We start from the raw sequence: 13,443 nt of genomic DNA on the forward strand, positions 1-13,443 counted from the left end.
TAAAAATACAGAATTTGGTTTATTTTTAAGTTAAACAATAAGGAACTAAATAAAGGATACACAGAGAAGTTACCTCAATATTTTTCAAACCTTGTCTCCATCCTCATCCCCAGTGATTTGGTGGATATCCCTGTATCCTTTCTCTAAAAGCACTTATATGTGTATAATGTATATGTGTCTATACATTTTGTGCACACATGGAGGCATTTTATATTATAGTGTGACCATGCAGCATATATTTATTGTTTTGCAATTTATTGTTTTTAATTCATCCGTACATCATGGACAGTTTTCCATATACTACACACCGAGCCACTTGATTTCTTAAATATCATAGTTCCTGTGTTTCCATATCATATGATGTATTTCCTGGTCTAGACGAACCTACTTTATTTTACCTCTTTCTTACTGATGCCTATTTAGGTCCCCACTTTTTACTCTTGCCAGTGATAGGCCAGTTTTCATTCTGGTTGTTCTATCCTCCTGTGTTCATAGAAGCATTTTAGGAGCAAAGTTTCCTGGAAATGGGCTTGCTAGACTTGTGTTTAAATTTCTAATAGTTACTGTCAAATTTTTGCTTTTAAAAAAAGTTACTATCAAATTCATACCATTCCAATTTACACTTGTACTAGCAATACAGGAGATGAGAGGTTGTAATTGCCCATTAAAGAGATTACAGAAATGCTCAGCTGGATCTGCTATTTTGTGGTGATAATGATATTTTCATTTCTTTATCTAAAGTACTTCATCAGTTTTTTATTTCATAAATTTTGCAGTAATAAACATAGCACCTTTGAAAAAGCACGTTAGATAGATTTATTTGCTATGTGTGTGTTTCCATGGAGTATGGGAAAATTTCTGCCATTAACTTGGCAAAGGAAGATAATTTTTCTTCCCGGAAGCAGAGTGTGAACAGTTATGTTGTAATCAGGTAAAAATAAGCAATATCTTCAAAAATAAAATGTAACATTGTAGAACAAGCAGAGGCTTAAATTTGTATTAGAGACTCCTTATCAGATATAGTCATGATATCTCAAATTAAGGCCAGTAACCCTGTCCAATATTTAACATTTGAGTGATCTTAACATCATTGGAAATAGTCAACAGCCATTAGTGTGGATGGACTACTATGATGTGCTTGTGTTTTTTTCCTGAACTGTGTACATTAAATATTTTAGTCTAAAAGAGAAAAACTCAAGCTCTAATAAAGTACATACATGGTGTTTATACAGATGAATCTAAGAATAATGAGCTTTAACTATTTTTTTTAAACAAACCTGTTATTGCAGTATAGATTGAGCTTCCCTAACTCAAAAATCTGAAATGCTATAAAATCCAAAACCTTTTCAATGGCAGTGTTCAGAAAGTTCTGGATTTTGGAGCATTTCATTTTTCAGATTTTCAGATCAGGTATGCTCAACCAGTAAAGTCTGTGCAAATACTATACAATCTCGAAAAACTGCAAAATCTGAAACATTTCTAGCCCCAGGCATTTCAGTTAAGGATCTTCCATCTGTGTAATATACACATGGAAAACTGCATAAGTCATAAATGTACAGTTTGATGGAGTTTTACAAGGTGAACTCACTTCAGTAGCCAGCACAGGTCAAGAAATAAGACATCTGCAGATCTTGTTCCTATTCCCTTAGTGCAGGCCTCCAGATGCCAACTCCATGGAGCACCCTGTTCTCTGTGCAGAAATTCCTGTGCCAGATACCAATCTTGCTTACTTTATGTTATTGATGCCACTGTCATATAAGAAAATTTTCAAAATTTTGATCTGCAATCTCTGTTTCATTGATATAGATGGAAAACACCTCATATTTTGACAAGTGGTTGCAGAAAAAGCTAATGCTATTTAAAAATGACTCTTCATACTTTTAAAGCAAAATGGTTTGATTTCATGACATTCTACCAGTTTGAGCTGCCTCATTTTGAATCTTATAATGGTTGCTGACTTAATAGAAATTTCTGTTGGTACATACACTATCTCACTAGTTGCAGATGTTTTACTTTATTTGTATATAGTCTGTAATAAATGAAAAAAGAACTCTTAAGTCACAAATGCTAGTGTTCCTTGACTGAGAAAATGTTTTGCATAAGTGCTTATAGTTGTTGCCCTTTCCTTTGAGAGGAATCTTCACATCTTCCTTCATTTACAATTTTGAAATTCTGCGGATTGTGAAAAGCAAGCAGATTTTCCTTGAGGGAGATGACATTTTTCTATAAAGTTGCATTTTTCCTGGCGGATTATGTATGGATGGTGGGAAGAGAATACACACATACATGTATACAACTTCAAGCAACATCATTGTAAAATGAGATTAAATCTCTAGTATATTAGCCAAGGATTTAGAAACTCATTGGAAATAAGGACACAATAGTATGATGATAAATGTTGAACACCCCACTCTCTGGGGCTGCAAGCTGATTTCCATGTGGATTAGTTTACAGTGTTTGCTGATTTCTGTGGAGTAAATACTCCCAATATCCAGTTTCAAGCAGCGTAAGGCCAATCAAATGAATCTTCCTATTTAAAGTTATTTTCTACATTTGTGATCTATTTATGGTGGAGCCTATAGCCTTTCTAAAACTAGATTTTAGACAATCCTTCTGAGGCTTAGCTTTATGCAGAGTTTAAGGAAGGGCAATAGAGAGAGGGACAGAGTTATTTTCGTTTTTTAAGTGTATTGATTGGTACAGATTGAAATCCCAATTAGTTTTTCTATTAGTCATGGTGGGCCAGCTGCTACAATAAGCTGCCAAATCTCAACATCTTAATATGATAAGTTTGTCTATGCTTCATGTTATAACCTGGTTGGCTGGAAGCCCCACTCCATCTCATAGTGGCTGGAGAAAAAGGAAGATAGGGGAGTGCTGTGGAGATTTTTATGGGCCAAGCCTGCAGGTGGTGCACACCACTTCTCATGTCCCAGTGGTCAGAACTCTGTCATATGGCTCCATTTAACCGCAAGGGAGGCTGGGAAATGTAATTTAGACATGTGCTCAGGGAGGAAAGGAAATGATGATTAATGAACACTGAATGGCTCAGTGTTCTATCACAGTTGTGCTTCTCCAAACATTTTTGCAAGTTACTCAGCTTAGGTGGGCTATTTCCAAACCTGTCTTAGAGTTTCCTACTGTGTTGACAAAAGGTAAGGGACTGCTTAGTATGTATTTATTGGGTGCTTATTTTTTCTATCACAAATTATTATTTCAAATATATATTATTTGCTCTAAGCTGGATTAGAATTATTAATGAATTTTTCTATACAGTAGAAAGTGTTTCTGGTGTTCCAAGTTGTGCCAAGTATATTGCTCTAACACCTAACCCCTACTGAAAATAACAGAAATGATTGACCATAGAATGAATCTAAAAAAATTATCCTTGGAAAAATCAAGCTACTGATTTCTGTCTTTGATACTCGCAGACACAAATCCACGAATGGAATTTTACAGCCTCTTCTATCAAGGGAATAAGGTAAGAACATAAGAGAAAATATAACTATTTCTTTAATACAAATAATAATGATAACCTGCTATTGTTATTGTTGTTTTGTCTTAGTTGGGATTGAACCCAGGGCCTTCACAATGAGCTATATCCTAAACTCTTTTTAAAATTTTTTTACTTTGAGACAGTCTCACTAAGTTGCGTAGGCTAGGGTCCTGTCTCAGCCTCCCAGGAGTGCTGGGATTACAGGTGTGCACCACCATGCCCGGCTAAGGACTATGTTTTATACGCTTTATTGTTTATTTATTCATAAGATGTGATATTCTTATTTTTAATGGAACCCAAAATAGATTATTTTCTGTTTTGTTGCTCTGCCTGAGGATTACAATGTGCAGCCAGTGAGAGCTTCTTGGTTTGTTAGAACAGAGTAACTTTTCTCATGTCCAGCAGCAGAAAGTCTCTTGTCTCAAATTTAAAAAGAAAGTAAAGTTACACCCTTAAAAAGGGAAAATGTATCTTTCTTAGCCCAGAAATGTTCAAGTGCTTAGGGCCCCTAAGAGCTGAATCCAGGAGTTTTTTGTGAATGGCACTTGGGTGAGTCTGTCTGGAAAAGCAGTGAAGCCAGGGGTATTGATATTAGGGAGAGAAAGATGTGATATATTCCAAGAAGTATGGCTCTTGCGTTTTGGATCAGGAATGGTGACCATCTGTGTCTTTCCCCAAGTACAGCTACATGTTAGCTGTACTCATCACCCTGTCAGCATGTCCAAAGGTAGGGGTGGTGGCTCTAAAGTAGATGTGACTTCTAATAACTGCATGCTGTGTGACTTTGGGAAGTCACCCAGCATCTCTAGGTCTCAGTTTTTTCTGTTTTTTATCAAATCAAGAGCTTGGTCTAGGCCTTTCTGTCCTTTCTCTGATTCTAACACTACCTCAGGCCACAGAAGGAATCCTCAGTTACTTCCTGACACAGTACAGCTCCCCATGAGGAATGTGATCATTATGTACTGCAAACATACTAATAAAAAAATTGAAAAAAATAAAATGGAGGAATTGTTGACATTACTTTAATGGAAATAATAAAAGTAGTAAATTTGGATAATACTGCCCAGAAGATATAATTTGATAAAAAATATTGAATATTTTCAAAATTGTATTACCTGGTGATGAAGTTGTGCAAGAACATGTAGTCAAGGACCTTCTGTTTGTACCTCTTCATGGAGACACCTCTAGCTGCCATTTCAATCAAGGGCTTGGGGTGACTCAGAACTTCATGCTATATAACATGAAGGGTATGCTTTGGGTATTCCCACTGCTGTCTAATGAATTGTGATAGTCCCTTTATAGATTGGTTTTTAGAACTTAATCATGTATAACCTAGCTTTAATTATTTTTAATCACACTGGATTATTAGATAACCTAACCTTATTTTTAATCACACTGGATGATTGCAGTTTCAACACTTTGTCATGTCGTCCATAGCATAAAGAATGGAAATGTTGGATCTCAGGAAGAGATGACTTAGAAGAGGCCTGCTAAAGTGGCTTCATTTGTTTTGAGATCTCATCATAGAAGAGAATCAGTGTATCCTGATTCTTTGTAATGCCACCCGGCAGAATGAGAGCCATTGTAGAGGCTTTAGTTAAGTACGAGTGACGAACTTTCTAATAGTGAAATCTGTCGGCAGGTGGAGTATGATGACATTCTCTCACTGGATGTTTAGGCAAATTGATCCTGCTTATTTGAGGTACTGTAGAGTCAGGTCCAGATGTAGGATAGAGATGCACCAGATTGAATTTAAAGGCCTGTCTTGAGCTAAGATGCAGTGTTTATTTCTGTTTACTCTGTGTGACCACAAATACCATGTCCTGGTGTTTTCTAAGTCTACAAATGCCTTTGATACCATAATAAATTACTTCAGAAATACTTGCCTTTTTCTGAGATTGTAAACTCCTAGAGGACAGAGACTATATTCATACCCTTTTCTGTTGCTCCTATGTTTAGCTTAGCAGTGAATATAGAGGAAGTTCTTGATATTCATTAAAGTCAGTTGATAAATACCAACTCAAATATAAGCAAAATAAATGTCCCTGGTATTAAAATTTCATAGAGAACTAAAGGCCAAATTTTGGGAGTGTTTGTAAAAAGATTAATGAATCAGGAATGTGTAAAATGAAAGAAAATCTATTACTACATTTTCTCCAAAATTTAAAGTTGGTATCATATCTTATGTATAAATATCTTATGTTTTGAAATTTATAGCCTCTCCAAGTTTGATGGACGGTGTTGTTTTCTTTATATCTATAATAATTCTGATGACTTTCAAATCTGCTTTTCAACAGAAAACCAGTGTAGCAGGTGAGTTATGGCTGATTCAGGTAATTGCAATCTATGGTGAATCATTTTGGAAGGACCTTTGTTGTGAAAAGTATTTGCTTTACTAGCTTTCTAAAAATTTTAACTTACAGAAAATTATTTTTACAGCTTTGAGATATCCGCATACCTCACAACCATTTAAAGAACACAACTCAATTTTTCAGTATATTTACAGAATTTTCAGCAAAATTTTCTAATTTTAGAATATTTTCATTACTTCTTCAAAGAAAACCAGTATCCATTAGCAGTTACTCCCCATTTCCCCCAAGCTCACCCCTATAATCCAAGCTCTATGCAACCACCATTCTCTTTTTACCTCTTTGAATATGCCTGTTAGACAATTTGTATACAAGGAGTCATAAAACATGTTATCTTTTGTGACTGGCTTTTTCCGCTTAGTTACATCCCCAGCCCTTTTTTAGACTGAGACAGGATCTTCCCAAATTGCCCAGGCTGGGCTTGACTATCAGTCCTCCTGCCTCAGCCTCCCAGAGTGCTGGGATTACAGGTGTGTGCCACTGTGCTTGGCTTTGCTGATTTAATTTTTAATTGTGGTGTAATATACATACAAGTAAATTGCATAAAATGCACTTAGGGATACGATCAGATAAAACTTTATGTATACCTGCACCCAGGTACTTATCTCCAAGATCATCATCCCTAGAAGATGCCTTGTGCCCTTTTATAGTCATTAAACTCACTCCAGCGATAACTATTTTGATTCCTGTTACCACGATTGGTTTTGCTTGGTTTTCACCTTCAAATAATTTTTACTCTTTTCCTTCTCCCTTCTTTTCCTTAAAATAGTAGCTATGTGTTTCAGCCATGATATGTGTGTGTCCATCCTTTTAATATTTTGGTTTTTTCATTATGTAAGCATGTGACAATTTTTTCAGATGCCTTTTGGTAAACATATATGCAATATTGATTTCTGTTGAGTATACATCTGGGAGTGGATTACTGGGTTATATAAGTCAGGCTTATATTTAGCTTTGACCAATATTATCAGTTTTCCAAAGTACTCTCATGAATTTACACCCCTACCAGCAATGTTTGAGAGTTCTAGTTGCTCCATATACTTAAACATCAATTAATATTATCTTTTAAATTTTAGCTATTCTGAAGATTGTATATCATGTCTCCTAATTGAGTTTTCCAGTGTTCAAATACTGGGAGAAAAAATGGGAAAAGTTAGGAAAAAGACTATTTTAATGTTTTGTGGAAATTATTTTGAATGTTCTTCCCTGCCATCTTGAGAGAAAATACTGAAGAAAAAGTTTTGCTAGGTCACAATTACTTATATGCAAGTAAACAAGTGCAAAAGTCCATGTAGCGCAACAGTATATGTAAGAAAAGATTTATGGATAATGGTTAGTATTAGGCTTAATCTGTGTCAATGGAATAATGTAGCAATCTTATGCATTCCCTCCCTTTATACAAGACTATATACTTTCTGATAACTGTCTGCAACTTAAGAGGGGATGGTCCTGCTGTTCTTAGCGCTGATTAGACCACTCCTAGAATGCTAGTATCAGGGACAGACCTGAAGAATAACATAGGGACACATTTGAAGAATGACCTGTTAGTGGAGTGACTCAAGTCCTGAGGGAAACAGTGAAGAAACAAAAAGGAAAGACTTAGAGGGACATGAAAAAGTATGTACATTGCTAATGGGTGCTGTTAATATAGAAAAAGAATTAATTCTTCTAAAATTTATTTTTATTTAATTTTAACTGATACATAAATAAATAAATTTATGGAGTGCCCTGTGATGTTTGATGCATATATGCATTGTATAATGAGAAAATCAGACTAAATATGTCTTATCTCCTCAATTATCATTTCTCTATGGTAAAAACATTTAAGATCCTCTCTTCTAGCTTTTCAAAAAATATATATGGTACATTACTCTTATCTGTAGTCACCCTATTCTGCAATGGAACACCAGGACTTCTTTCCCACTTCTAACTATAACTTAGTCCTCATTGATCAGCTTTCCCCATCCCTTTGTTTCTACTACTCTCCCCAGCCTTTGTTACCACTTTTCTGCTCTCAACTAGAATCTGTCTGTCTGAGACATGTGCACTCCCATGTTTATTGCAGCACTATTCACAATAACCAAGACTTGGAAACAACCTAAGTGTCTATCAGTTGATGAGTGAAGAAAACATAGTATATAAACACAAAAGGGGTTGACTCTAAGCATTCTGTAAATAGAACCCACATAAAAGAAGTTTTCAGGTCAATAAAAGGGAAACATTTTTCATTGAGTTTTTCAAGGAATGAACTGCCTTTGGGAAGTAACAGGTTCTCTGTTGCTGGAGGTGTTCAGCATTATCATTGTGCATAGTTGGTGGAGATACTGTATAGAGAAGATTCAAATACCATGTGGGTTTTGGGTCTAGATTAGATAAACACTAAAGAACCATGTCAAATCAAGGAGTGAATTGATTGTTCCATAGCTTGTAAAAGATTGGCTTATGTTTCAATACAGTTTAATGCAGTGGTGGCCAGCCTATGGCACACAGGTTGCAGAGGGCTGTTTGTATCATTGAAAGCTCTAAAAGGTTTGACATCAGTGGTTTAATGTACTAAGGCCAAGTTAAAGGTAAAGAACCAGAGTGATCCTAATGGGCAACGTCTCTGTGACATTTACTGTTCTAGGTTTTGCTATTTTGTCAAAGAGATGCTAACCAATGCAGTGGGCCCTACAGTGGAGCTGGACAGAGAGACTGATGGAGACATATTAGAAGTAAGTCACAGAAGGCCTAGAATTTGGAAAAAGTTCCTATTCTATCTTTGATGCTTAAAGTAAATATCACAATTTTCATGTAAAAAATTTTTATTGAGCATATTTAAAAATACTATTTTCTGAACTAGCCAGCTATCACCATCCATGGCTGTCAGAGGTTAATATATTGCTATAGGGAAAGCTCATTGCTTGGAATCCCTTTAGTCAGAATGTTTAAGAAAAATCTGGCCATGGACTAGACTCAAATTTTCTTTCATGTACAGTCTATGAAAAAGTTTTTATTAAGCTAATTAATAGTATTTTTGAGACTACAAAAGAAATAGCCAGCTAGAAGCAGTCTTTTTCATTTGAAATGACTTTAGTTATATCTTTGTGATATAGTATATTAAATATAAGAGTTTTTTAATACTTTTTAAGAAAGTAGAATTATCATAAGCTCCTTTGGACAGGAAAGTTGTAGTACACCGGTATTATACCCCTTTACATATGTTTAAGTCTTGTACAATTACTGATTCGCCATTAGTCAGTTTCTCCCAGTGATTACAATTTAATGAGATTTTATACTTCCAAGTTAGAGTGAAATGAATTCCTTGAAGTTTCTTTCAGAAATTATCAAGGGACTTCATGTTAATGATTGAGTCAAGTACTAGAATTATTAGTGTAGACTCAAAATGAACTGAGTGATGGACCTTAAAGACAACATATGTTGGGGAGGGGCAGAGAAAGGTGTGAGATAAAAATGTTTTGGGAACATGCCAATTTCTAGTTAAATCTGACAATGGTGGAGACCCTTTAGTTGTCTTAATTGTCATGAGCATCCCTAGAAGTAAGAACTGTTCTGTCTATAAACTGCAGTTAAGCTGGGCATGGTGGCGCATACCTGTCATCCCAGCACTCAGTAGGCTGAGGTAGGAGGATTGCCACAAGTTGGAGGCCAGCCTGGGCTACATAGTGAGATCGAGGCGAGCCTGAACTGCATAGCAAGACCCTGTCTCAAAACAAAAACTGCTTTTCAGTAAGTAGACACAGTGAAACATGCAAAACAATAGAAATATGTATCGCTTCCTCTCTGCTTTAAATAAGTGTTGTTTAGCCTGTGGTCACTTTTATTAATCATTGAGAAGAATCAACTCACATGCAGCTGTGTGTGACAGCTTTTGATGATAAGACTGAGGGAAAAATATAGCCATACTAATTGTAAATTGAATTTCTGTAGTATGTGCTAGATCTATGTTACTGAAAGAGGAAGGGAAACCCAGCATATATACTCTGAATTAAGACTACTTTATTGATGTTCTTTCCTGGGATATTAAAGAGGTTTGTTTCCTGAAAAGTTGATAGGGATACTATTTGGAGTATTGAACATGCTTAGAAGAGTTTTTAACTTACAGCATTAAAATGGCAAGAAATCTCTAAAAGGTGAGCCAGGTAAGTTATATATGAGCCATATTTTTAATTCTGTTGGATTCCATTTTATAAGGTAATGTTATAAATACATGAACCACTGAGAGTGATTATTGAGCGAAAAGTATATAACCTAAGAACCGTGACTTGCTCAGTACTCAATGGTTATCAATTTTCTAAAAATTGCTAGACAACTTTTGGACCTTTGGAGGATTTCCTCACTCTAAGTCATATGAACTTTTTTTTTTGTCTCATTGTTTTTCCTGCTTTAGTATGAGTATGACCGTGATGCGAATGGGGAGAGAATTATCTTGGGAAAAGGCACCTATGGAATTGTGTACTCTGGCCAAGATCTGAGGAATCAAGTGCAAATAGCAATCAAAGAAATTCCAGAGAGAGACTGCAGGCGAGTTGGGGCCTTCTACATTCTGCACTTAACATCCAGCACCCCAAATCCCAGGCCCACTACTAATGGTGCAGAGGATTTAAGAATGAAAGCATTAGGTTGTCACAAAACTTGTAATTCTCATGTTAATAAGGGTGACCTGCTTTTGCTCTCTGGGTGTTAGAATTAGATGAAGAAAATGGAACAATTTCATTTGGAGGTTTTGGATGGCAGAGGTTGTATTTTAAAAGAAAACTGTATTTTCACCCTTCAGCTATTTCTAGAGTTTTACATTCTATGTAGTTGTTTCCAAATATTTTTAAATGTGACTGAATACTTTTTCCCTTTTTGTTTTTTGTTTTGTTTTTGATACTGGGATCAGTCCCAGGGCCCTGAGCATGCGAGGCTCTACTACCACTGAGCTATATCCCCACTCTGTACTGCATATTTTTAAATTCCCATTGTAACAATTGAAAATGATTTTGATTTGTTTGGCTATATCATTACAGAAAATAATTAAATGCAGTATAAAACATTCGATTTTCCAAAACAGAGTTTTAAAAAATACTCTGTAGTCCAACTTCACCCATGGCTATGGTCCTACATTCCTCTGTTAAGGTGATCACTGATTGATTAGTGGTGGTTTGCACATCACAGTGATTTGTACTAAGATTCTTTGTTAAGTCATTCAATTGTTGATTTTCAGTGAGAGAGCATGTTGTGATTATGTGAATTATAAGACAAGATCTGAAATGAAATAGTGCAGTTTCTTCATTTTACCAGTATGAAAACCAAGGCTGCAGAAGACTAAATGACTCCTCCAAGGATGTGTAGAAACAAAAACAGGATCTGGTATTCTGTCTCTCATTCTCATAATATACAAGGTGCTACAGTTGTATCGATTTGGGGAAAGTTCTAGCATGTGCCATCTCCTTCATTTGGTAGCACTGGTGGTTGCAGCTCCTCATTGCCCATAGCAGTTCCTGGAATTTTAGAGCCAGAAAGGGGCCTTGGAGACTCTCTACAACTCTCTGCGTTACATTTACTGCCTAAACTTATAATGATTGAGCACCTTTTCTATGCCAGGTTCTGAGCTGGCTGTGAGGGCTAAAAAGTTATTAGGATATTGTCCTGATCCCAGGGTATTACCAGTTTGGTGAGCAATACAGATGCCTGTGAGTCAGTGACAAGTGCCATAATAGAAGGGTACACAGCGTTTTTAGAACACAGAGGTGGGCTGAATTTTCCTGTGTGGGTTGGGACAAGTTTGAAAAAACAAATCATTTTTGAGCTGGTCTTTGAGGGATGAGCAGGAGTTTGCTTGGCAGAAAGGGAAGGGAGGCCTACTATAGGGGAGAGTAAAACTGTTAAAACACAAAGCATGTTCAGAGAGCAAATTTTTGGATAAAGTCCTGGATGTAGGCTGTGGAGCAATGGAGGGCCCTTGAGGCAAAAAATAAAGCATCCTCTGGCCTGATTTTGAAGGTCTTTGTGTGCCACATGAAACAATATGGTCTTTATGTGGAATTTATGGAGGGAAATGTTATATGATGTGTGTGTTTCAAGAAGAGATAATCCCAGGGGTGAAGAGTGATGAACTAAAAAGTCCAGAGACAGGTTAGATGTCACATTAGGTAGCTGCTATAGTGGTCTATGTTGAATCTATAAAGACTGGAAGGCAGCTGAGGATGGAATCTTCTAGAACACTACCCTGTATGGGAAGCAGAGGAGCTGGATTGTTGAGAGGTAAACAATGGTTGGAGAGTTCAGGCTCTACCAGTAGTGATAGTAAGAATAGCAGTTGAGTAGTTACCAAAAACCAGGCCCTCCACTGGGTGCCAGAGCACCTTGATGCACTTTGGCCCCCAGAAGCCCTATGTGGCTAGTTTTTTTTCTTTTTTTTTTTTTTGGTATTGGGGATCGAACTGGGGTCCTTGCACTTGCGCAGCAGGTGGTGAAACCACTGAGCTAAATCCCCGGCCCATGTGGCTAGTATTTTTACAGCTTGAATATTCCTTATCCAAAATGCTTGAGACCAAATGTGTTTCAGATTTGAGATTTTTTACAGCGTTTGAAACATTTGCATATATATAATGAGGCTTATTGGAAATGGGATTCAAATCTAAACACAAAATTCATTTTTTTGTAGACACCTTAGAGACGTAGTCTGAAGGTAATTTTGTATAATAGTGCATCTGTGTTTTGACTGGGACACATCACATGAGGTCAGATATGTAATTTCCTACTTGTGCAGTTATGTTGGCACTCTAAAAGTTTCAGATTTTGAATTGGGTATGGTGGCACATGCCTGTAATCCCAGCTACTTGGGAGGCTGGGTAGGAGGATCACAAGTTTGAAGACAGCTTGGGCAACTTAGTGAGACTGTCTCTCTCAAAAAAAAAAAGTAAAAGGCTTGAGTCACAACTCCATAGTAGAGCACTTGCCTAGCATGTGCCATACCTTCAGTTCAATCCTCAATACCAGGAAAAAAAATTTTTTGGAGTATGTATGTATGTATGTATGTATGTATTTAGTAGTTCTGGGGATTGAACTCAGCCTTTACACTGAGTTAGCCCTTTTTTAATTTTTTGAGACTGGGTCTCACCAAGTTGCCCAGGTTGGCTTGAACTTGTAATTTTCCTACCTCGGCCTCCCAAGTAGCTGGAATTACAGGCATGTGCCACCATACTTGGCTAAATTTGGGATTTGGGGCATTTCAGATTTTGGGCTTTTGGATTAGGGATGCTCAGCCTGTATTCCCTGTTTTACAAAAGGGAAGCTGAGTAGTCTCACGGAAGGCAAGGGAGAGTGAGTTTCCAGAAAGAAGTGATGGCTAGCAGTAGGGAAGATATTGGTGAGGTGCTATGGGGTCTAGAGCCCTTGGGATTTGGTAGGTGACACTGGCTTTGTTTTTTCATAATAGTTGCTCTCAACCTCTGCATGAGGAGATAGCCCTGCACAAATACCTCAAACACCCCAATATCATCCAGTACCTGGGCTCTGTGTCTGAGGGTGGTTACATTAAGATCTTTATGGAGCAGGTGCCTGGAGGTGAGTGGTCATTGTTTTCTGGTG

At 36.8% G+C, this 13,443-nt stretch overlaps 1 protein-coding gene across 1 annotated transcript in view; it reads left to right on the forward strand.

Moving 5' to 3' along the window:
- Positions 1-13,443, forward strand: part of Map3k15 (mitogen-activated protein kinase kinase kinase 15) — a 144,489-nt gene that overhangs the window by 108,199 nt on the left and 22,847 nt on the right. Inside the window, exons 12-16 of the mRNA XM_087193665.1 lie at positions 3,432-3,481; positions 5,714-5,809; positions 8,492-8,579; positions 10,256-10,389; positions 13,292-13,419. Coding sequence (XP_087049791.1) covers positions 3,432-3,481; positions 5,714-5,809; positions 8,492-8,579; positions 10,256-10,389; positions 13,292-13,419 — 496 coding nt within the window. The remainder of the gene's footprint in view (positions 1-3,431; positions 3,482-5,713; positions 5,810-8,491; positions 8,580-10,255; positions 10,390-13,291; positions 13,420-13,443) is intronic.

The sequence above is a fragment of the Heterocephalus glaber genome, unplaced genomic scaffold (assembly GCF_053883595.1).
Source record: "Heterocephalus glaber isolate CG9 unplaced genomic scaffold, H.glaber_assembly_v1.0 deba00001594, whole genome shotgun sequence".
Classification (NCBI taxonomy): Eukaryota; Metazoa; Chordata; class Mammalia; order Rodentia; family Bathyergidae; genus Heterocephalus; species Heterocephalus glaber.